This window comes from Lonchura striata, chromosome 1A (genome assembly GCF_050655825.1).
Source record: "Lonchura striata isolate lonStrDom1 chromosome 1A, ASM5065582v1, whole genome shotgun sequence".
Taxonomy (NCBI): Eukaryota; Metazoa; Chordata; class Aves; order Passeriformes; family Estrildidae; genus Lonchura; species Lonchura striata.
The window spans coordinates 13,606,401-13,632,904 of NC_140741.1; the positions used below are offsets into that span (position 1 = coordinate 13,606,401).

Consider the following 26,504-nt stretch of genomic DNA (forward strand, 5'->3'; position numbering starts at 1 on the left):
TTTACTTCATCACTGGGATCTTTGCTGCCTTGGTTTCTGACCAGAGTAAAGAACTCCTGGAGTTTTGCATGAACAGCACTTGAGCTTTAGCCAAGAGACCACTTCCCATGTGCTACAAAGAGTGGACACCTTCCCCACCATTCCAGTGACATCACATGTTCTGTCACCTCTCTCATGTCACCACTGCGCTGCCTACCCTGTTTGGGGTACAGGCAAGACCCCAGTACATTCTGACCTTGTCCAGCAAATGCCAGTGATTTCTGCCCCACACTATAACTGACCACTAATGGGGTGACCAAAACTAGAAAGGTGGAAATGCAGCATTAAAACAAAAACCCTCTTTCAACCCCTGTAGGGTTTCAGCAGTACAGGGAAACAAAATTGCCAAATCTTTGAAAGATTTCACCTATTTTGAGTATTTTTGGGTGTTGTAGGAAGCAGCCTGGCTGGCACAGGTGTGCAAATCCACACATGCACTGCAAATGGGTAGGGAAAATGTTTTGCTGAACCAGGATACTAAATGTACAAAAGACTTGTATCACATTATTTCTATTATTTATCTCAAAGTTAAATATAAATACTTATCACCTACCTGTCTGATTTGCAATACAGATAAATAAGTACTTTGCTTTTAACAGGCTGCAAAACAGAGGTGCCCAAATCCCTCCTCCTCCAGTTCTGGTTGTATTTTTTTTTTTTTTTAAGAAACATTCCTGGAACTATGCTTAACCAGATGACGAGAATTAACAAGGACAGAAACCTTGAGGAGCTGAATATAGTACAAACACACATATAATGTGTCACTGGGAAAATTAAATACTATCAAAAATAAAACCTGTCTGGGGAAGTGTACAGAAGATGAGTGTGCAGTCATGAAAAGCTGTGTGAGAAAAATGGAAAGGTGTACTTGGGTATGTGTGTACATGCTAGCATATGAGAAATGTCAAAACTTGCATTTTTTATTACTATTTTTTAAAATTTGCCAGAGAACAAACAATCCTAGGAGTAGTCAAGCTGACACTATGACCTGGAATCTTAGATTGCACAAGCTGATAGTGGAGACTTCCACCAAGAAGTGTAACACTGGCAAATGGAGAAATCTAGTGAGTCTCCTCAGGAGAAATTCTGTAGTTTGTCCTCTTTGCATTTGATGTGAAGGTTTTTAGCAATTTTTCCTCAGGAATTCACAGTCTTTGTTCATTTTTTTTCCAGTCAAAGTTGTTATACTTGGGTTAGTTATTAAAGGAAAGTCCTTCTGCCTTTGTTGTGGTAGCCTCCCCAACACTCTGTTCTTCCAACTTTCTCCTCATCTCCACTTTCTCCTCTCTCTCCAAAATATTGGGCAGTCCCAGATTTAAAACTAGAATTTTTAAAAATGAAAAGAGTAGGGAAAGCATGCTAGATTCCCTGACAAGTTTTAAAGCTTTGCAGGGTTTTTCATCTCAAAATATGGATTTTTTTTTCCAATTGGAAAACATGTATAATGTTTAATTCTTATGTTTATTTCTGTTAAATAGTCCATTATACGAAAGGTTTTAAAAGTTTATTTCTTTTACTTTGGTTTCAAGTAATATTATCACCTTTTAATTTTTTTGTAATAGTGTCAGACAAACATTTTATCTAATGACTTCCACTAATTCAAAGAAAAGTATTTTCCTTTTTAGCTTGGCCAACAAGAGATCCCGAACCAATAAGTCAAATGTTCTGCAGATGATTCTCCCTGAGCCATATCAAAGGAAATATGACTAAATATTATCTAAATTTCACAGCAATTGCTCACTCCTAAGAGAAAAAGACTTAGTGGGATTAATCCTTCACACTCTGTTCATGCTTTTGATTAAGATACAAGCTAGAATTGAACACAGAGATTTCATGGAGAAATTCAGAAACTCCCTGAAGAAGTTCCTTGACGTGTGTGTATTTTAGCAATGTTTAGTTCTCTACAGCTCTGCCCTCAGCCACTACAGCCTGAGACCAAGAAGATTTTTTCACTGAGCTCACACCTTGCACAGTATCTATCCACATCGACTGTAATTCATGTCTATTATCTACCTGAAAAAACGAGCTTTAACTTCTTAACCAAACCTGTTCCATGCTGAAATTCCTACCCAACACCAAGCTACCAGCAGGCTCTAGTAATGAAACGTGTCCAAACATAGCAGGAGAGAGCTGTAACACAGGGACCTCTTACATGCAGTTTTTTCACTGCACACGTAACAACATTCAACCATTTAAAAAGAAACGTTTCTTTGGAAATCATGCTCCACATGGCAATATCCAGTGTTCATCTCTTTGTCCTCATTCCTGTTTTAGGGATGGTGGTTTGCAATCACACAAAGGTGATTCCAAAGGGGCTCCTCTGCCCCTGCTCCAGGGCAATTGCTCAAACTGGTTCTGCATAACTCCTTACAGTGAAGCACTAGCTGTGCTCAAATAGAGGTTTTTGGAATTCACTTAAGTTAACAAAATGAATTAAGCATTTGTAGAGTTATGTGTTGCATTTAAACCTTTTACTTAAGAAACCCTTGCCATAAGTACAAAAGGGCATAAGAAAATGCAAATTTCTGAAGCTTATTGCACAAAGAACAATGCCTCAGAATGCAAAGAACCCAGACAAAGAAGCTTTCCTGTCTTCAAGCCTACCAAGACTGACAGACGTACTCAGATAAGCACTGAAAGACCAATAGTGCAGAGAGGAACAGTTCAAAAGTTCAATCATGAGGAAGACCAAAATCTTCAGCCTCAAGAGACCACCACAGATCCCTGCAGGACCACCACGCATGCCCAGAAGGGCGTGGACCTATTTGGCATGAGAGGCGAGGACAGGCGGGGCCAGGGGTTGAATATGCATGAAAAGTTGTGCACCTTTCTGAATGAAAGTGTGGGTCAGACTGAGGCTCGGCTCAGGGCACAAGTTTTAGAAGAGCTATCACACTTGTGCCAGGCGCTGGCAAAACATATCCACTTCATAACTACCCCAGGTTGTGGAGTCTATTTATTTATTCCGCATATCGCTTCAGTGCCAGGGAGCCCATCAAAAAGAGAATAATCATTTTCTGTATAACACAACAAAGTAGTTGGTTTAAAGTAAATACAGAAGTTAACCAAGACACCTGGCAGGTAGGAAAGTGTTCACAATCCAAGTAGAGAAAAAATGGTATCTGTAAAGGAGGAAAAGGAAGGGGGTCTCCACAAATATTACCAAATGCCCAATGAAGTGATACTTCAAAATGCTTTCTCGCAGGATTTTTGGTTGACTTCAAGAGTGTCCAAGATTTAAAAAAAAAACGTTTTCCAATTACCATCTGAGTAAGAGGTGCCTTAGGGCAGTTTTCCTTATCTGCTGTTAATGGCCCCATCAATGCCTGGCCACATGACTCAGAGATAACACTGTCCAGGAGGAGGAGGTGATTAAGGACACACCTTGTGACTCATGACCCATTGTGAGATGCTCTGCCCAAAGGGAAGAGCTAGGCATTCCCACCTGGATAAAAGCAGAGATTTCTAGACAGAGGAGAGCCTTTCCACAGGTTCTCTGAGAAGACACAGCAACTACATCTGCCATCCCAAGAGGACTGCAGCTACTCCAATTCGGACTGCTACCAGCACGCTGGCCAGGTTGTATTCTGACTTTGTCAGTAGCCTTTCCCTTTGTATTATTGCATGTATTTTTGTCCTTTTCCCCTTTTCCCAATAAATTGTATTTCTGACTTGGAGTCTCTCACTAGTTTTACTTTCAAACCAGAACAAAGAGCAACAAAGAAGCTTTCTCCATTCCTGGGCATTTCACTTTCAGGCAGTTCTTTGTGAGAACTACCAAACTGCAGGAGACAGATCCAGATCCATTTGTCCTAAGTGTGGCTCTAAATACCCTCAGTTCTCTCCTCAACCCTGACCATTCTGCTGTTCCTGTGGCTCACAAGATGCTGTTACATGTGTGTGTTTGTACACAACAGCTGTGGTTCAGGAGTCATGCTCCCACCAAAACACTCCCAAACCATGCACTACTCCTCTTCAGCAGGATGGAGAGGAGAATTGGAGGGACATAGGCTGACATAAGAACAATTTACTGAAAACAGTGATGAGATTAGAAAATGAACAGTAACAGCACCTTAGTAATGACAGAGGGTGTGAGAAAGAGCCAAATTATTCACACCATGTGGAAGCCCCAGAGCACCTGACCCAGCCTCAGAAGGGACTCTTCCCCTGCTCCCAGCAGTGACAGGAGGTGGCACAGAATAACCTCCAGGTCCTGGCCATGCCTCTCCTGGCCACTGCAGAAATTGACTCCGTCCTGGCCAGAAGCAGGACAAGACACGTACATTGAATAGGCAGTTTACATTCCATGCCTGCTTAGATCCAAGATCATTCTGAAGTGGGCAATTAATATTAGCTGTGTGATATCTATTCAATAGCATTAATTTGTTTCTGAAGGAAACCTATGCTTAAAACAACGGGCACAAGAGTTAGTAGGAAGGGAAGATTCGTCCCTACCTGTAAGCTTCATCCAAGGACATATCCATTCTTTTCATGATGTATGCAATGGCAATTGTGGCAGAGCGAGATATCCCAGCTAAACAGTGCACCAACACACGGCCATTGGATGCTTTTGCTTTTTCTACATGGCAAAAGAAATTGGCAACTGTCAAACTCAGCAGTATCATACCAGGATAAAAAGTTTTTAAAGAAACCAGTGTTATTGAAAATTACTCAAAGCTTCCAATTGAACTGCTAATTGCAAATCTCATGGAAGCTTGAAACAAAACTCACTCATTTCGTCTAGCACTGTGTAGTAAGCATTAAGTATAGAAAAGCATGACTACACACAGGAAATATCCTGCAGTCACAGCATAGCTCATTTTAATGTGCACATAAACAGCTGTACTTAGATGTCTAGGAAAGATGATTGTTTCTAATTTTATATACAAGTAAAAAGCAAGCATTCACGATGGAATAACTTGGCTACTTCAAATATGGCCAGTTCACTTCCCAAAGGTAAAGGCAGAAGTTCTATGTCCAAATTTCTAATCCACTCTCTACAGACGTACATCAGGCATCTACGAGGCTGCCTGAAAGCATCTCTGAAGTGTCTTTGTTCTGTAATGCAGGAACATGCAGTGGCAGAATCTCCCCACTTTTTGTTCCTGTACTTATGAAGTGATGCTGATCATGTCCATAGATCCTGACGGTATTTTCACACTACCCTGAAAGAACTCAGGGCTTCTCCAACCAAAACAGCACAGCAGACACACAGAGAAACCCAAACACTGTTTGAGAGAAAGAATTAAAATTTTCTACTCACCTATAAAATCGACTGATTTATCCAACCAAGGCAAAATTTTCTCACAAAAGCTGTCATTCACAGGCACTCTGAGGAAATGGGATTCTGGAATAAAATCAGGCTTTGGACAAGTATTGCTGGCATTCAGGACGTAGCCAATGTCGTTCTGCTGCATCAGCTCCTAGGAAAGAGAGGAAGATTAAGCCTAAAAAAGTCAAATGGTTCCTTTGGCATATTACAAAGCTAAAGACCAAACTGAAATTTATGTTGGAATTGCTCTAGCTGTGTAAGGGACATTCTTCTAGGAAAAAGACAACTTCTCAGCTTGGAATTCTCTTGACAACTTCTAATGAGACATCTAGTGTGTCCAAATAACATATGGCCTGCAAATCCCATATAAACAAAGTTAAAAGTAATGGTAGAATACCTTCTGCTACTCTGAAGCATCACTTCCAAGAGAATGAACTTTTTGCTACTTTTATTTAAAATCTCAGCATGCAAGCTGATAACAAACACTTCCCACATGCAGTTTGCTGACCTGAATATGTGTATTCCAGATCACATATCTAGGACTGAAATTGCCCCAGTATCACAGATATTGGTGGGAAATAGGAAATTAAATGGATGCCTCCTGCAGTCACCTCTCAAGTCCAGGAGTTTTTTGTTTCTGAGGTAATGTGCAAAACTCTCTCAAAATGTCAAGGAAAGAGATTAAGATCTTGAATTAAACCATTTCCACACAGCACTGAGTGGCATTTTACAAGGAGTCCTGCTCTGTGATGTACAATTTCAGTTTTCAGTCTCTAGGCCTCTTGCCTCTCAGAGAAATGTCACAGGAACAAGCAAAGACACTCAGTATACATTTAAGAGTCAACCGGGATTTTAAGTAAGTCACTTTTCATGATTGAAATAAAAGAGAGGCATCTCTTTTCTACATCTTTCCATATGTATGGTATTAAGAGTTGTGCAAAATAGTTTGTGATGCAGTGGGCACCTTAGGACAAAAAGATATGGAAGAAGTACTGGAAAAGTAGAGATGGCTCCACCACAAGCCATCCAGTCTCCTCCAAGGAAGCATCTTGATACAGAAAAGCAATTTAGCCTGTTAGAGTAATGCTTATCAAACTGCCATGGTTCAGAGAGGATCTGGCAGTAAGTGACATGCAATACTAGGCTTGGACATTACTTACACTGAATATAAACACTGGGGAGCTTTCGGCCAGATCTCTATGCAAACTGTTATCTCAAAATAAACACTAAGACAAAGAAGACAACCCAAAATCTGGTTTTAATCCTTTTTCTTTTATAGCAGATATATAATAAAGTTTGTCAATCCATAGGAGTGGCAGAATGAAGGAATTCTTACACTGCTGATTTCATCTGGAGATCTACAAGTAGAAGAATACAAAGTCACAAAGCCAAATGGTTGACTCTTCCCCAGATTCCTTCTGCAAGCATAGAGATCTTTAAGTGAGGAGAAACAGGGATATGCTTATTTAGCAGAAGAGCCAGAACTCTTCAGTCAGAGCAGTCTAACATGTGATGTTGAGCACCAGTACCCCACACACATGGCACAGCGTGTGTAGAAGGGATGAACACACACATGCATAAATTAAATGCTGAGTGAGAGGCAAGAGCTGCAGGGAAGAAGTGAATCTACTTCAGTCACTTCAGAGGAAAGTGCACAAAGTCCAGCCAGTAGTGGTTGTAAACATGGAATTTACATGAATTTCTGCTAGGGAGCTGATTTTTGTTGCCTGGAGCAAAATGAACTGCTCCTCCAACCTCTCATCTGAAGTCCCTCACATCAGCACATGCAGAGGCTGGAGATGTGGGCACATTAAACCAATGGATATGCATTATGTCATGAACACACCCATCCAAGGGGAGCAGAAGATGGACAATTCCTTGCAAAGAAAATAATCAGAAATATTATTTTCAGCAATGGTCAAAAAAAAAAACCAAACAAAAAAAAAAAAAAAAAAAGAAATAAAGGAAAAGGGCTGTGTCTGTCAAAGTAAGTTCTCAGCATTAGTGCTTCTTGCCTTGCTGATTTCCTGGGTCAGACTCCCAGTGTAGCTCAGCTTCTTATCAACAAATTCTAGTATGTCCCTGTTTGCCCCTCTCCCTTCCTTCATGTCCCCCAGCTGAAGCACCCAGCTCCCTCTAGCCCTGCATGCCTTCCACAGCTGCTGCTGCCGCATCTTCGTTGCCTGGATTTCACTCTCACACGCTGACATGCCTAAAAGCAGGAGCGCTGTAGGAAATATGGGGACATTGGGAATTATCCAGACAGGAGAGGTAGTGGGAATGGGATTCCTAGCACACGGCACTAATTGGACTCCTGGTATCTTAAATGTGCTAGGGAGACCCTGATACCCAACATCCCCTGTGGGATGTGCCCATGGGGAAGACAGTGGGAAACTGCCATGGGAAACTACAGTACTTTAAGATAAGGCATTTCCCCAGAGTCCTCTGCCCCCCAGTGCAAATGAGCACATGCCCATCATCTGTCAGCTTGTGGTTGTCATCTCCCCAAGTTCTGGAAAGTTCTCCATTCTCATTGCTTCCCATGGTTCCATCTGTAAACCACTCCTTCCCTTTTCCCTCATTGACCTAGTTTATGCCATCCCATCCCTGCTCCTCCCTTACACCCTCTTCCCATTGGGTCTTTTTTACCCTAGCCATGCCTTCACTTTCCCAGTTATATACTCTGGCCTCCTCTTTCCCTGGTGATTCTCAGAGCTTGCCTCCCCTGACTGTGGTTGTTACTCTGCTCCTATTTCTGCCTCCCTGTTCCTTCGCTCAATCCTCAATAAACCTGCTTGGATTCCAGCAGCTCAAGAGTGCTTCCATCTTTCTGGTGGGGATTTTAATTTACACTATCCAGGCATGTGTCGACCAGCCAACTAGGGGTTACCCTTTGGGACTTGGTCAGGGGTAGCCTTCAACTTACACCCAAACAGACTGGACACCTGCCTATCCAGCCCAGAACGTCTCCATTGGATTTTGGATCTGTGACCCAGCTTCCAGGATCCCAGAGCTCTTCAGCAGCAAATCCTGGGAAACAATTACTGGCTTTAGGTCACTGGGCTGAAATACTGACTCTAAACAGCTCACTGACTGTTGTCACTGCTTGAAGGAGAGCGAGGAGCAACTGGAATATCCACAAGGCACATGCAGGGTCCTGAATTCCCAGGTATGAAGAGGGGGGAGGTGAAGGTTGACTAATAAATGGACTGCCACAGTCAGGTTTGTTACAAACATAGCTAAGGGGGGGTGATGAATTGGGAAGAATAGAAAACCTTATTATTTCTTTTAAAACAAAACCATTAATGAGCTGCACAGTCCAGCCATCACAGTTATACCAGTTTTTTGGGGTAGGATTGGTTATTCAACAAGATTATGGAATAAGAAGGCTGCAGACGTCCAGTCTGAAATCTACAAGCCAAGAAAACCACCCCACAATATTAGTACTTGTCTTTTAGACTGAGGCTAAAGAAAGAAGTTATGCTTCCTTCTGAAGCATAACTGAATAATCAATCATTCCCACTGTGACATACTCCAGTGTAATAACCATAACAGTGCCCTCATTGTAAGGCACCCAAGAGGAAAAAGTGAATTACAATGGGAGGAAGATTCAGAAATCCTAATACTAACAACTCTGTGAAAAGAAGGTAAATGCTCTTTTTGTAAGCTTATTTACATTTTATGACTTGTTTAATCTGAAAATTAATAGCACCTTAAAATCTTATTTTGTTCCAGGAAATAAAATCCAGGTCTGGAAGAAAAGAATAGTTATGCAAGTGGAAAGGCAGAAAGTTATACATGTTAAATACTCTCACAAGCCATGAAGTGTAAGAAGGAAGCTCCTTCAGGCCCATAACCACACTACAGATTGCTTTCTGTCACGTTAATTTTCAAAAAGGACATTGTCACTCCTATATAGGTTAGAATGCAATTTTCCTCTCTTTCACAAAGAGCAAGGAAGATCTTCTGTAAAAATAAATACTGTCTTGCAATGCCACCAGTCTATCACAGGAAAATAACCACAATGTAGCACACTGAGACCCAAAATGAGCAAACTTTTCCTTTAGAGCTCTTAGGGGGTTTTTAGCATTTCAAGACTGCAAAAAAAAAAAAAAAAGAATGTTTTCAGAATTAAACATTTAGAAAGAAATCTGCAAAAAATACTAAAATTCTCCTAAGACTTCCCTAAATGAAACATTAGTTTTGCTAAAGGATAGAAATCAAGCATTTGTGGCTGCACATCTTTCCTAAATAAAGCATTATCAGTAGAGGTATTAACAGTAAATAGCACTACTATTCTGAAAAGGTCATGAATACAGATTGTACTGCAACAACAGAAGCATTTCCCTACTCAGGCACTAGGAGATAAGCTTATAAATATTATGAAACTATAAGCTCATCTTGATAAAACCTTATGAAAATCCACATCTTTAGTTCATCAGGTTGATTTGTAGTGCTAATTAGGAGTTTCTTGCAGATATTTTTGAGATTATTCAATTCCAGAGAAATTGGTATGTCTAGTGAATGGAAGGAATCATGAGAACTCACAGCACTTGAAGGCAAAAATAAGGTCAGTATACAGCTATATCTTAAATTTGGAGAATCTTACTAGAATTTTTCAGCAATTATTTTAAAATCTGGATTTGAATAGAAGAGAGCTATTTTAATCTTAGCAGAAAGCTGACTTCCTGTCCTAAGTAGTCCCAGCAAGGACATTAACCTAGAACCTGCAAATGTAGCCACTTACCAGCTTCTGGATTGTCCTAACAGAGACAGCACTTTGCTACTTGTCCCTGCTTTTTTTTATTTTTCTTTCTGTCCCTCTGCTTTTGAAGGTTTTTTATTTCCCAGATTTCTTGCCATGTGTCAGCCTAGTCAGTCATCTTCCTTGCTCTCCCCAAAGGCCCTGTGCAGGATCCAGGCCTCCACTGCTGCTGTTTCACAGCTGTAATGACACCCCATGATGGAAGATCCCTGGAGATCATATACTCCTTCCAGTGACCCACATGGCACCCAGAATGCTCACCTTGTTGAGGACATCTCTCTGACACCCAAGGTAGAGATGAGGCAGAATTCTAGTTGGGCCAGTGTTGGAAATAGGTAAGCAGGGTTGAGAAATGCAAGTAGGGATGAGTGTGGATTTTCCTTCACAGAGACCAGGGAAAGAGCTGGAAAACTCAGCAAATCCACCTGTGAGAAGAAGAGCAGGTATTTAATCTACAAATGTGGTGGTGCCTGTGCCAGTTCTGGGAGAGCAGCATTTAGCGTGGGAGATGGGGAGGCACTGAGGGGCAGAAGGAAAGCCTTGGCAGAGAAGCTGTACATGTGCCTTTCCTTACGTCAGCTTTGTGGTTCTCCAGACAAAATGGGAAACACAGTAATCACTGGTTTTTCACTCCCTAGAATATGAGAAGAAATACACATCTTTCTGTGGAACCATACATCAGCAGCCAAGGCCTGGCTACGTATTCCTATTCTGCCTGGAATATTTTTTTATCTCCCTATACTTCTCAGATGTTTTTGATGCTTCTTCCTGTTCTTAATATGTAGAAATGTTTCTTCAGAAAAACAGGCACGGCACAGCACCTATCACACCATAAGCTGGCACACCTTTTAGTCTCCACCCTAGAAAAATGCTTTCTAGACACTTCCTTCTCCCATATCACCTTTATACTGAGAGCTCATTAAGAAAAAGACATATTTACTCCATTTGATAAAAGCATTAATATGCATTTGGTAATGCTTACTTTTATAATCCTACATTACTAATTAAAATCCTACAGTACTAATTAAAATCCTGCAACTATTTTGTGTGCCACTCCACAATTAATGTATTTCATCCAGGACACTGGAAGAAGTTTCATCTTTCAAAACCACACCAAGCCAAGGCTTCTCCCTCTCAAGTGGGGGAAGTGAAGCAGAGGGAAGACTTGCAGAGCACAGTGAAAATCCCCAGCTCTTTCCTCTCAGATGAGCAGAGATTTAACTGAAAGAAGAGTAATTATAACCTGTTCAGAACAGAGCACCTTTTTATCATCAAAGAATTGAAGCACTGACATGCTCAATCTGCCAAATGCTATGTTCACTGTGATTACAGTTTGAAGACGTGAATTAAAATTACTCAGAAATAAACTAATGTACTGTTTTTCCAGGGCTTGCATTACCATTTCCTGAATTATGACTATTCTTTAGACTTTAAAATCTGCACCACTAGTAAATATTGAAATACCAAGGCAATAGTGTGTAACAAGCCATTTTGTCTAATAATAAAAAAAAAAAGCCAGCAAACAGATTCTAGAGCTAACATTTTATGAATTATTTCCTGCTTAGTCTCCTGAAGAAATAAATAAATAAACAAATAAAATAAATAACTTGACTATTTTGTGAGACAAGCTAAGGCACTGCCTATCAGGAACATAGATCCTGCTTGTTCCATCAAATGAGAGGAAGAGTTTGCAAAACAATTCTCTCACATTCTTGCTAAATTTTCTTCTGTATGGCCCAGTGTTTTCCTTTCTGTTACAGGAAGTATTCCTTGAATTTATAGGCAGTATATACCTCTGAGATTGAATTTAAGTGGTTATTTGAGAGGGTAGTGAAGAAGAGTAAATCAAGTACTTGCCTTGGTTTTATTTGCTTACCCTTTATTTTCTGGGAGCATTGTTGGCCGCTTTGTGGATCCTCTCACTGACATGGCTGGAAATAGGGAAGTCCTTACAAAGAAGCTGCAGAAGCAAGGATCTTACATCTCTGCTATCTTTGCAAAAGACTACATAGGAAGAGTTCAGCAAGAAAGGTCTTCCCAATTACCTAGTGATTGGTCTCATTTCTGTGTCAAACCTGTGGCAAGAAATTGAGCAGGAAGCTAATGTGCAAAATACCTGAGATTTTGTGGAGATGGAACCCATGCTCTGTCATCCTACGATAAGGCGCACTCTTTTTATTTTTATTCCAGGACTCTATCAAGGCCAATTTAAATGATTCAAAATTAGATTCTTCAATACTTCCTCTATAGTGTTCATCCTTTCAAAATCATGTTTCTTCTTTTCTACTCATGCGTTCCTAGTAACATGTTGCTTCGGGATCTTTACAACATGAATTACACTTACAAAACCCTCAAATCTTTCAAGTCTGATATTATACTGCCTGCCTTTGTATGTGCACCAAGTGAACCTCCTTTCCTCTGAGTATAATTTAACCTGGTGTCAGTATCTGTACTGAACTGATTTGAGAAAGCACAAACCCAATGATTTGTTTCAAATATTAAGCTGTCTTCCCTGCCATCCTCTATGACCAGGTTTTCAAAAGGTTAGTACCTTTTCAATGAATCTGGCCTTGATTTATGGCACTTCCCAATATGAAAAACCCATTCTAGGTCAATGTGTATGGAAAAATTGCTTTAAAAGCCCACAAGCAAGCAAATCCCAAACCAAGAAAACACACTCACATATGCATCCTGCTTAAATACCAATTTCTTTAAGTGCCACAAACTGTCAGGGATCTGGAACAACAGCATCTACATGTATGATCACTGAGCTGTCACGGCATTATGAGACTCATTTCTGTTCAAAAGAACTGTACTCACCACTATTTGCTTGCACTAACTTAAAAAATATACATATTTTAAAAATACATAGGGAAATGTATTTAAAAAACCCTCAGCACCTAAAAATGTATAGAGAAAATGGATTTATTTTAAATGTCTCTCTTTTCTAACACAGATGGTGGCTCCCCAAATGAATTCTATGACCAGTCTACATGAGGAGCCTCTTATGAGGAAAGTGTTTTGAGCACTCAGACCACCTGTACACTTCTGCTGCAAATGAAGCAGTTTTCAAAAAATAAATCTTGAATACTTGGAAAATTAATTTAATCTATAGGAATGCAGAACAGAAAATTGAGCCTTAAAAGAAAAATGGGACAGGTTTTGTTTCAAATTCCGTAATTTGGGGATGATCTTTGCAAGAAGGCAATTTTTTTTCCTTTAAATCTCATTACCTACCTCAGTTGGAACAGGGACATTAGCAACACTGTACAGTTTGTTTTAATTAGAGAAAATACATTTTTCTTTTCGAGCTAGGTTTTAATAACACCCTTCGTTCCACCACTGCTTCAGCCTTACATGAATTGCAAGAGCATGTTGAAACTATGGAGGGGTGGAAAGCAAAAATCCACACATCACTAACAGAGCTGCTGGATTAATAGAGTTTCACTGAATTATTTGACAAATGTCACTGGGCCTTGGAAATACATGACTGACAAATAAGTCCAAAATATTCTCTCCTCAATAGCTCTGAACCACACAGGTTTTCCATATTCTTAGTGGTATGCTGAGCTGAAACAGCTCTCTTGACATTCAACAGGATGTCTCTAAAAAACTTGTCAAGGTGCCAAAAGCTCTCTGGTTTTGCAGCCCTTGTTCGCGGCAGACAACCCAACACCTTCCAGCCCTTACAGCAAAATCTTTCTTGCTTACAAGCCTCCACATCCATTAGCAGAAATCTGTCAAGATCCAGTAAACTACTTGATTGGCCTGTTGCTATGGTTCTGCAAAGTGGTGACTATAGACTTCCCTTTGATCAAGCCTTCCCAAACTACAACTGGGATCATAAAGGTATTATCTCTAAGGGAATCTTGGTATCAGAAGTGTCAGCTCCCTTCTCAGCCAACTCAGGAAACAAAACAGGGCCAAACCCAGAACAGATGAAAAAGGTTTCAGCAAAATTCTGTGGTAAAAGTTATTCCTCCTTATAGATTCACTGTGTAAATCCTTATATAAACAGCATTCCAAATTAACTTTGCTGGAAACAGGAAGAGGCAGGTAAAGAATATGGGATCAGGAGGCAACAAATGATAGAGATATATTGTTGATTTGGGAAGAGTTTCCTTTCAGTGAGGGAATGGAATCCCTCCAGATCCTTGTGATTACTTAGTTTAACTACCACTAAACACAAATCATAAATTAATCCAGAGGAATGACTCCTGGGAAGCACAAGCAGTTGCAGCAGCTCATTTCTCTGTGTTCTGTGGAAACAGAGCAGGAGCATTTCAGTGCTGTCAGCTGCCCTGCTGCAATCATGGACAGAGCTCTGCAAAACATTCTACAGGTTTGCAAATGAAGGATCAGCTATGCCCCAATGGTCTTGATTGGACACTTAGTAAAAAGGTGTGAAGTGCAGTCATATTTCATTGTATTTATCCAATATTTAATAAAACCTTTCCAGTTAAATGACACCATAACAGGACATTCTTATGTTCATTCCATGTTACAGTGGTTTCTCTTCCTCCTCCTGGTCTTTATATTTCCTTCAATGGGATGTCAAACCATTCAGACATGTGACCATAATTAGACAAGACAAATCCACAGGGAACAAACTTAGTACTGATGGGGCCCAGGGAAGAGCAAAAAGGTTAATCAGAAGCATCAGTTACTACAAAATCAGTTTTCAAAATGGTCTTCATTCACACCACAGACCACAGATGCTCCCTCATACATCCATCCTATCTCTCAACTTACATGTATTACATGTATTTCTAAAATGTAGAAACACATTCCTAACATATTTTCTAAAAAAAAAAAAAAAATCATCAGGAGGCAATCCTACTATCTCTTTATATCTCTTTATAGTTGCTCATAACATTACTGTTGAAACAGCCAATTCTTGAAACAGTCAAGTTCCTTTTCATCATCAATTACAGATATGTGCACCAGAATTTTTATCCTTAATTATCTAGAGAGAACAGCTCTTGCTAATCAGGCACGTGCACTGACAAAGCAGACAAAGGAAGAGAGATCTGACTCTGCTTCAGAGATAAAGTAGGTTAAGTTTGGGTGTGAAACTGAAGGGCAACAGCTGAGGTGCAACTCTGAGTTTCCACATCTCTGCAAGGAAAGGGAAAGATGAAAAGAGGGGACATAAACATTAGGTCTGACTTGTTTTTTCTGTGTAACTCTCCATCCAAGTACGGAGACAACTCCTACAAAGGTGACAGCTCCATGCATATACAAATCCTAATAGTTAAAAATGTAGAAACAAGCTGACATTGCATTTGTGCCATGAGGATTTTGAATTATTTCTTTGTAAAGGCAGTCATGAAACCTAACTTGGAATGAAAGAAATGTGAGAAAATAGGTGTTCACATCCCTTCACATGTTTGCAGTGAGCCTGGCCAGCTGCAGCTTGATGGAGAACCCCAGCAATTGCTTCTGAGCCCCAGAGCCTGGCAGTGTGGCCAAGGCAGAGGGAAGAGGAGATTCAGCTGGAGAAGAGGTCATAACCAGGATAAAAGTCTCTGGCACCTTCTCCAACTAATGAAACTAACTCCAAAGACCAGAGGAGCAGCTTTCCACTTTCAGGCTACATAAAGATGTTTTTCATGCAAGTAACTGAGGGGCTGCAGAACCAAGGAATCACACCTGCCACCAGTGCCCATCTCACAGCAGATCCTTGCATACTTCCAGCCTGAGCTCCCTAAGTTGTGTGGTCACACCAGCAAATCCACTCCCAGCTCAGCTTTTCAGGGAGAGATACTAATTTGAGGCTCTGCACTATACCAGTGCTCATTTCATACAGCTCACAAGAACTTCCATTATTTTTTCATGTAATGACTCCTTTTGTCGAGCCTTATTAAAGCTGACCAATGAGCTTTTGACACATCTTTTGTGGGTGAGAGTAGAGACACAGACAACATAGCAACCCCTAAAACGCCAGGCTAGGAAAAGCTTAAGAAGTATTTAATACAACATCCCTGCAACTCCAGCTGGCCCTGCAGCTCCATGTGCCTCACCCAGGAGGCACAGAAAGATCCCATCTGGTGCTCCTGCTGGAGATGTAAGAGACAGTTGATGTTTCCTTTATTTTTTTTTCCTTTTTTCACATGGAGTCTGCTGGAAAAGACCACAGACAAGGCACACTGGTAACAGAGTAAACTGACATTTTTCTGAAGTGCCATTCAAATCAGATATTGATCCTTTCCCCCTGTTTTGGATTCTGACTGTTCTGAAAAAGCCAAAGGGAGAAATTGGTTTTCTTCAATGAATTCTTGAAAACAGACTAGAAGCTACTTCCTCCCTTTTCCCACAAGACCTATTTGTCTGCTAGTACATCAGTATTAATTCAGCATCAAAAGCCATTATTTTAAAGCAGGAAGTGGAAAAGGTCTGAGACCCAAGTGATGAGTCAGAAAACCAAAGACTACATGCATGTACTTGGACAGCATTGCAAGAAGGAGAATATGAAGCTTGTGGATTTAACAGACAATTCCACCTTTATTAAAACCAGAATTTTCTTCTTCATTAAGGGCACTAATTATTCACTATTTCATATAACCACATATTAATAATTTATTATGTTGCTATCCTTTTTTAAAAAGGAATATTGCCACACTGGTTTTCTTCCTTTTTAATTTAATTTTACTTTTTTTTTAAAGGAAATATAGAATAAAAAAGCAGGAAAATTTGCAGCTACCTCTAAAACATAATATTTAGACCCTATGATTCGAAGTAAGCCTCACCAAATACCTGTATTCACCAAAGATTTACAGTGGAGTAACTTGCATTTAGCTTTTGGGACTTTCTTTTCCTCTTCTAAATAGCAATTTAGAATTTGTTACTGTAAATACTGATTAGTGTCAGGGCAGTAAGGTAACATTAGTGAAAACTAGGCTAAAAAAAATCAAACAGCACTATAGCAAACACAAAATATACAAACGCTGAAATTTTAAGTTTGCTTTGCCTCAGAGGCCCTTCATGTTCTTTCCCAGTCACATTCCTGTTGAACATTAATGTGTTTATCTAAAAGCTGCAGTATAGATTTTTTCCCTTGCCGTAAGGAAGGAAAACTGTAAACTTTCTGACTCACAGGTTTTATGAATCTGCAGTGTTTCCACTCTGTTTAAATGAGCTGCAGACCTCCACAGGCACTACAGTTCCCACATTCCAGCTCTGCTCTGCAGGGACCCGTGCCATTTTCCATTACATAAGCTCTGGCTGGAGAGCCCTGTTGGGAGGACTCCCATCCCATTCCTGTCCCCACCTCCTCAGCCACTGGGAGTCCTTCCACAGGATCCAAGGTTTCACAGTTTGGGAAAGCCAGGGGTGTTTTTATTTTGGTGACATTCAGAAAGTAGCCCCATTAGTCCAGATGTTTTACAAGCACAGTAGCAAGGGAAGTTCTTTGCCCTGGAGAAACGGTTTCTGCCTTTGGTAAGACAAGGTTTAATAGGCAGGTTAAGCAAACAAGGAAGGAAAGATGTGTGAGAATGGGATCAAGCTTCCCATGCCACCCAAGTGCTATATTCCATGTGGCACGGCAAGTAAAAAGAGTGGAGTGGACACCCTCAATCACCCTTTCTTGCTTTTAAGGGAAAAAAACCCAAAAAACCTTCACCATAATTTCAGTCAATAACATTTCACAAGCATCCAGAGGTATCCAAAACAAAAGCAAACTTAACAAGTTATTCTTGGGTTTGAGAAATGTTATGTGAGCTCTACTTTAGTCAAATCTTGCTCTCTCTCAAAAGACAGCAAGTCTTTTGATACACATATGAAAGTAATAAACCCACTCTTCAAGTGCTTAAAACAATTATGGCATTAAATGAACACTGAAAATTACATTTTAAGTGGAGAGGGTGGGAGGATAGTCAGAGGCCTGGCTGTAGCCAAGGGCTTTTCTAAGCTCTCCTAAAAATTGATGGAGAGAGATTTTTCAAGGGAGTGTTATAAATGAAAGCTCCAATTTATCAATTAATTTATTAAATGTTCCAAATATAAATTTAGAGAATAACAACAAAAAAGCCACTATCAAAAAGGGTCAGTGCCAGGCCCGGGTATCGGCGCTGGGTGAAACACAGGTTTGACCGCTGCAGCAGAGGGTCTCCTATGCTTCACACTGTCCTGTCTGACCGATTTTTATACAATCTTTCTTGCCTGAGGCAGAGTCCCTTTCTTCCTTTTTGGACTGCACGTATTCAGGTGGAGTTCTTTTCTCTGTGGCAAGTTGAACAATACATATCTGGAGAGTGGTGAACAACCATGATCACATTCCTGGAATTTGGTATTGAGATGTATCTCACAGATGGCTCTGGCTATCTCAATCTCAGATGTTTATCACATATTTATTGTCCCGGAGCTCCTTGGACCACCTTGATGGATGATCCATCTCCAGGTGGCCATGTTCATTTGCTTGTGAATGGAGTCATCCCTCCTTTGTCCAGGTGGTTTGACATCCCCATCGCTAGCTTGTGTGTTTTAAAAACTTCTTATAAGAGTATATCTTAACAGTATATATGAAATATCTAAAATATAAATAAAATATATTAAAATATAAATATATAAAATATATGACAATTTTATTTGCATGAATTATCATATACACATATAACAGGTGATTAAGAGCTAAGCTCCTCTCTCACTCTTGTTATGTGTAATATGGGTAATTCACGCCTATAGAGTGATATATGTATGTCATGTTTTATATTGCTAAGAAACATTTGTATAAAGCATGCGAGTCTGAGTCCAGGGGGTTGCCTCACATATGTTGAGACTACTGGAGGAGGACTTCATTTACAAGCTAACAGATGTAGCTTGTCCAGAGATGGGTCGTTTCCCAAGGTGATCTTAGGAACTCCCAAGCGATGATCCGAGATGATCCGATGATTGCCTCAATAACTACCCAAGACTGAGATCGCTGGAACCACCAAAGAGATACATCTCAATGCCAAGTTCCCATAACTCAATCAGAGATGTACATCGCTCTCCGAACACTGTTTTGTTCAAATCATCGCAGAGAAAAGAGACTCTATGAATATGTGGGACTTTGAATGGAAAGAAAAGCCCAATTGCAAAAAACCCTGCCTCGAGCAAAATAAATCATATAAAAATCGCTTGCACAGAATGGGTGGTGTGAAACATAGGGGACCCTCTGCTGTAGTGGTCAGACCTGCGTGTCACCCAGTGCCGATCCCGGGCTTGGCACTGTCTTTTTCTTTGTGACTGGCTCAGATAGAATTTGATTGCTAAATAAAAACTATTTTTAATTTTTAATTTGGCTGGATAAATTTTTACCTTTAACATTCTCATCTCCTCCCTGCCAACACTGGCTGTACTCCATGGGTTATGGGACCACTTGGGGAATATTGCATTCCCTCAGCAAGATTTTACCTCTCTCAATAGAGGTTTCCTTCTAATGGAATCAACCAGTCAGAATATCAGGAAAGCTGGCATCATTGTGCAACAATCTTTCCTCCTCCAAACAGTGTCAGGATATTTAACAGCTCATTTACACTATACTTATTTCAATTTGCAGATAACCTGATTATTGTAATTGATGACACCACCATTTTAAGGTGTGCTGGGGTACCCTGCAAAGACTTATATGTAGAAAACACTCAGAACATCAGTAAGCCACAACTGAAAGTTATAAAGCTCCAAACCCAAATGTTAAAAGGTGTCAGGATGTTTGCCAGGACTTTATCAAACCTTGTGCCTTCTTTCAGTCCACACTGAACCTCATGGCACCGCCTTACTTGACACACGTGACTGCAGAAACTGGGAATATAGCCCTGTGTCACAGCCTTGGTCCCTTTAGCACATGGAAATGACCAGCTGTACCTACAAAAAAATATCCTTCAGATTTCCAGCTCCCCTGCCACAGGGAATGCTTCTTTGGAGATAAAGCATGGATAAAGTACTGGGCTTTTCTTATCTAGGCTTTTCTTTAGGCAAGTAAAACAACACAACGGTGAATATACCCTAGAGATACTTCAGTATTTTTACATGAAAGTTTTCTTTAAATGGCTTCCAATTTCAAATATTTCTAAAATGAATGGCAGGATAAAGAAGACTGAAGAAGAGTTCCTGACTTGCTTCCTTCTTCTCATATCTTCCATGCAAGTCTTCCATTTGGTATACAGACTTTGTCAGGTGAGGGACAGCTCAGGGGGAAACAAGGAATTGGGAAATTTCAGCAAAAACATACCTTTTGCCACACTCCCTGGGTAATCACTCACTGCTTTGTTTTCAGGACCTTTGTCAAATCTCAATGAACACATTCTGCCTAGGATGCCCTTCACTGTCCACTGCATATGATCCAAACATTTGTCACTGAATAAAAAAAAAAACCAATAACTTATTTATTTCTCCTTATTACTCCTTTGTGCTCTACAGGAGTTTGTCAGAGAGCTCTGGTGAAGGAAGAATCCACTACATCACATTCTACTAATATATTTCATGGGCAGAAGGGTAGGAAAAGATTAGAAGACAAGTCCCCACGAACCATTGTTTTGAGAGGGAGGCACATATTGTTTCAATGTTAGGCTATCATAGTTTTTAATGACAGTTCGTACATATAGAAGGGTTTGGTTTAGGTTTTTTCCTGTCTTTCAGAACACCTTCCATTTAGACAAAGTGTTCTAAACACACACACACACAAATAGTTTAAAAAAATCAGCACAAAATAAAAAGCTGGGCTTCACCTTCTTCACAGGAAACATTTGAAAGGTAACTTTCATGAAGGCATCTGTGCTTGAATGAGCAGAACTAAACCAGATTAAAAGCAGGGGAGAACAAGTATTTAAGGAAAGTAGAATATGAATGCTTTCATTCACAAAGTGGAATAGAATTTAGTCAAGACTCTTGATGTTTACTGCCTTAAGTTTCATTCAAGCAAAAATCACTAGTCTCTCCTGTTTCTGCAGAGCAAGCAGGAAAATCATAACACTAACTAGGAAAAGGACTCCATTGCAAGTAAATCCAATTCTCAAAATATGATAAGGAATCAGGTGACATTGCTGATTAAGTCACAGTAGAAGATGCCATGATGGAAATAGAATTAAACCCTTAGTGTCCACATTTTAGTATTCTGTGCTCTGTTAAAAATTAAGTACCAAATGAAATATTTAATTCCTGGAAACATTCCTCACCAAATTATAAATATTTTTATGAGGTTATATCAAGATCTTAAATTAATTGGTAAGGGTTCCTTTAAGGTCTTTACAATAGTTACTTCAATCAAAAACAACCTCCAGGGCAGAGAACACCTTTATGCACAACCTAAATAAAAAACCACCTTACTGAGTGCTCAGTAATGGGGAGTTTCAACAAGAACAGAGGCAGGAATTCCAGATATATATTAAATAATCCTTATTCTATCCCAACAAAAGACATTTTCCTAACCCAAAATGTTTATTTAAGGTCACTATTTTAAATAAACCAGATTTAGTGGCATATGGAAAACTCAATTCCAAAGGTTCTTTTTATACAGTACATGAACCCCTGCCTTCATTATGGGACATAAACATTTATTAGAGTTCATCATCAGCTTGCTGAGACAACATATTTTATCTAGTTTCCTACAGCCACATATCAATAAACTCCAAGGAGCTTTCTGCAAGATTGAATCTACCCACCCCACATCCTAAAAGGTTTCTTGTATGTGCATTGAGTAGCTAGATTTTTAACAGATGTAAAAAAAAAAAGCACATTAAATAAGCACTTTACTGTAATAGATCTGTAGTAAATAATTTCCTTATATTTCCCTTTTCTTCTTGTTATCCTCTTCTGCTGCTTTTAAAGCCATCAATTGTTTCTGCATTCATAAATATCCCCATCCTAGCTATGTAAACAAAGATAAGAGAAAATTCCAAACCTGATCTTTGCTATTTGACACGCTAAAGTAAAAGTCCTGCTTTTTATAAGGAGGATTTTGACACATTAGATTCCCAAACTAACCCTTACGAGCTGTGTCTGGCTAAGTTCGCCTCAGCTCATGTGCACTACCATCTTGCTTGTGGTTTAGGTAACATTTTCATCTTGAACAGAAAATGACCACATGCTGGAAATGAAAAGAAAACCATTTCTCCTAGTATCATTATGATACATGTAACTGGTGATTGCCCAGATGATGCACTGGAAAGCTGGGAACACTCCCTTCCTGGTCCTGTGCATTCCTATGAGAGCCACAGGCAAGTCTGAGAGGGACCTTCTTTCACAGGGTCCAGTAGATGAGACAGAAGATCAACAACATATCTCACACAAGTGAGGAACAGTGTGAGGAATGGAAGTTAATGATGCTTTCCTGTGCTTGGCCCTCCCCAACACCTCTCTGCCATGGGGTCCAATTCTCAGTTGTAAGAGATGTGTTCCTATCATGGAAATTAAGATGAGGATAGTCTGATTCCTGTCTGGAGCTGTAATCTGCTTTAGGTTATTAAAAAAAACCCAGGACAGCTGAGCAGAGTTGGGAATTTGAACAATAAAAGGATTGCTGAGGCAATACTAACTGTTTCTAGACTGGCTTATTTTTCAAATAACAATTTTCAGTTTAAGAGGGTATTAACCACTTATTTCAGCACTTTTGCATTAAGCATTTACTGTGCCTACACGCCACACAATTCTTGGTAGCTCATATGTAAGACGAGTTACTTAATCTAATTCTGTAATCCACCACCCACAGGTGTAATTCTTACCTAGACAGTAAAGAAAACAAAATCACCAACCCTAGCCAAAGCAAAACCCACTTGGCTTACTGTAAGTAAAGCTCACATGAGCACCAAATTCATGCCCAAGTGCAGAAATTATTCCCGTTCTCTGTAATCACTTTCAAAACAAGTTGAGAACAGTTCTCTTAGTACCACAACCTCTGTCATGTGAAGTCATTACAAACTGTAGTGAAACCCTGTTGCTAAGAGGAAGCATCTCCCAGGAGTTATTTCCTTTCTCTCACCATTATTCAGTCCCTGTGTTTCATTATTTCTCAGACATTAGGTGCACACATCATTAGATCACTGATCCAGTCACTGTAATGGATTTCCTATTTAAATTTGTCATTCCCTCTTCTTTCAGCCTTGGATCTACTTCACACCCCTCCTTGCTCCTTCTTGTGAACACTGTCCACTATTCCATGACAGAAATAATGCACTAGCACATGCTGAGAGCAGCAAATCCTGTATTATAAGGAATTGAATTTCTACAGGTGCTTTGACCTGGGATTTAAAATTAAAAAAAAAAAAAAAAAAAAAAAAAAAAAAAAAGGAGGGTGAAGGAAAAGACCCAAATAAAGTGCTACCACTTAGGGAGGTGAAGTTTAAAATGTCATACAAACTAATGTCTGTTAACTCTGGGAGATCATTTCCTTTGCTCTTATTTTAGCAATTACCAATTCAGTAAGGAAGAGATTTTCTTCCTACCATGTACAATACTTAAAAAAATCAGGGGAGCCACTTTTTTTTACTATTTTTGGACCCTAAAGTAAAATGCATCTAAAAACCTCTGCATTGCTCCATTTCCATTTACACAGAGTAATGGTGTAATATATCCCCTGTAAGATGCAATTTCTAAGCATTGCATGTATTATGACTGTCACTATAAGCAAAAGAACTTCAGAAAAGTCTCTTCTATAACTGAAGTTTATACTAGCACTTGCAAAACTGTACAGGTTTGCTATACCAACAGCATTTTCTTTGTTCTCTTTATTCAAGGGTTTCAGAGGTTTCTTTTGGTACATGTCCCCTGAAAGTGGTTTATTTTGTTACATCTTACCTGAAAGCAGATACATAGAGCTGAAATTCTTCTCCAGTTTGCCCAGTAGTACAGTGAGAAAACAGTCAGATGAGAGAGAGGTCACATCTTTAGAACTTTGGTCATACACCACCACTTCCTGCTTGCAATCAATTTCAATCTGAAACACAAGGAACTCAGAGTAAAACAGGAAGGAGGAAGATGATTTAAAGCACCACATTATCACCTCCATCAGGGTTCCTACATATTTGCTATAAGAGCAGGTTGGATATATAGATTTCTTATGCACTTGTTCACTAAACAGTTTTTATTTTATACTTCATAAGCCACTCAGATTTAATTTCCTGGAGAGTTTGTAAATTGATTATTTGCTGCAAGTTGAAGCCCATTCCGCAGATTTTTATCATTTGGTAGTTTTATGTCACTTGTGAATTGCTCTACCTTCAGCTAGGCTGGTGAATTTGTTTAAAAGCTGAGCTTTTGAGAAAGTGGCCCTGTCTCACTTTCTGCTTCTGAGGGTTTTGTACATAAACAGCAAAGAGACCTTAAACTGCCTCTTAACCACACACATTTTGCTTACCTGCACAACTTTATATATAAAATAAAAAGCTTAATTTTTAACATGTCAAAGCAAGAACATAGTAGATTATTTTTGTACCCAAAACACATGAAACAAATATCAATGGATAAAAAACCCCCAGTGCCCCCTCCACACACACAAACACACACACAGATACATACACACACACACAGATATACACATTAATTTTAAACAGCATAGTTATTTCTTTTCACCGATAACACTATTTGGAGAAAACCACACCCCTTCTCCCATATAAACAAACAACAAAACAAACACGAAAATTCATCAAACTACCCTCATGAAAAGCCCTTTAATCAGCAAGTAGGAGACAGCGTTAACAGAGAGGCAGTTTCTTTGCAAACCAAATGACCACTTGTTAAGCAAGCCACACTGCCACAGATCCCCAGGAATCCTTCAAAGTTTAGGAGACAATGTTTCCTGCCTTACTTACATACATTTGAAAGACTGTGCTTTGCAAGACACACAAGAATCCTGAGAATATTCTGAGTAATTTCTAAATTCCTCCCCTTAAATCTGTCTCTGATTCTACAAAGAATCCCAGTGATAAACTCAATAGTAACCAATACCCTCTTCCATCAGGTAACATCTCAGCTAAACTTAGTCCTCTAATCTTGTTGAGTTTTGGTTGTTGGTTTGGTTTTTTTATTTAATTAAATACTTAAGGAAAAATTATAGTGCTTTCCAGCCACTCCTTAAACAAATACAAGGAATAAGAGGAAAATAGCCCCTACCTTGTGTTTTGCTGAATGCTGAATGAGCTCTGTGATCAAAACTTTGTCCTGCTGCAGCCTGCGCTTCATAAGCTTGGAGCAGTTGATGTTGATGGCATCCAGGATGTGGGAGGTGTTGTATTCCACAAAAGGGCGGCTATCAATCAGCAGCAACTTCTCTGTCCCACTCTCCAGCAAAGCCACCAACTTCTCAGCAACAATGAGCTGGGTCCTGATCATCTCATGGGCCATGACAACAACGAGGCCTCTTTCCCCACCGCCCTCTCTAATTTGCTGCGATGATGTAACAGCTGTGTATTCAAAGGCTTAGCCACACCATTGTACTAAAAGTGTATGAGGTCATGCTGGTAATGACTGGCAAAAGAAAAGTTATATCCATTTTTAGAAAGAGCTGTTGAACTGAGCATCTCCTCCTGCTTCCAGTTGATGTACAATGGGCAGCCCCTCACATCTGATTCATCGGGAGATGACTATGGAGTAGCCATTTCACAATTCACACAAAAGATGCTTTCTGGCTGCTGCTGCATTACGTCATTCTTTACCTTTGCTCCTACCCATCAGCTTTACACCAGATTGAGAGCCTGTAAGAAGGGGAAGATGAAAAAAATGAAAACCACAAACCAGATGAGGCCATGAAACTTCACAAAACAAAACATTCAGCTCTTAGGCTTAGCTGTACAGTGGGGCATACATGGAATAAACAGATTCCTGAGGAGTTCTCCTCTCTGCTGGATGTGCCAAACACCTAGAGAGAGAGCATTGGCAACTACAGCCTCTGAATCCATTCCAATGATCTTGCCTGGACAATTATCTTGTATTTCAGGCAACATACCCTGCCTTAATTGCAGACTTTTGTTGCCACTAGCTCTGCCTCTTCACAAGACTTTGTTAGAACATAATTAAGAGATGCTTTCCTAAATCATGACATTTCTCTCAACAGCACAACTATTTAAATGCATTTCAGCACTGCACCACTTAGTAAGAAGTAAAATTTGTTTTTAAAGCAACTAAACATTTTAAATATTAAACATTTTAAAGTTTAATGACTTGGAAAATATTTCACAAAACAGCACTGCGAGTTGGGGAACTGAAACTACACAAAAGAAAGGACCAAACTTAAATCCACCTCTCTGAAGGAAATGCTTGAATAGAAACCAGGACAAGATGCCACATCAGAACACAAGCATTTTATTTGAATTAATCACTAGAGATGGATGAGGTCTCACACTACTGAAAGGTAAAGCAGTGAGCACTCTTCTATTCTTCCTAGAGCTGTGTGATGCTTATGTGAGGTGTGTAACCCCCAGCACTCATGCTAAATAATCTTTATTTATTAAGAAA

General features: G+C 39.7%; 1 protein-coding gene across 6 annotated transcripts in view; it reads right to left on the reverse strand.

Moving 5' to 3' along the window:
• The window catches only part of DUSP16 (dual specificity phosphatase 16), a 65,824-nt gene that overhangs the window by 6,093 nt on the left and 33,227 nt on the right, over window positions 1-26,504 (reverse strand). For all 6 annotated transcript variants that reach the window (XM_077783271.2, XM_021535108.4, XM_085568170.1 and 3 more), the window contains 5 exons: window positions 25,164-25,744; window positions 23,850-23,988; window positions 10,338-10,501; window positions 5,303-5,462; window positions 4,495-4,618 (listed from right to left, as the gene is read on the reverse strand). In XM_077783271.2, coding sequence (XP_077639397.1) covers window positions 4,495-4,618; window positions 5,303-5,462; window positions 10,338-10,501; window positions 23,850-23,988; window positions 25,164-25,394 — 818 coding nt within the window. In that variant the 5' untranslated portion in view covers window positions 25,395-25,744. The remainder of the gene's footprint in view (window positions 1-4,494; window positions 4,619-5,302; window positions 5,463-10,337; window positions 10,502-23,849; window positions 23,989-25,163; window positions 25,745-26,504) is intronic.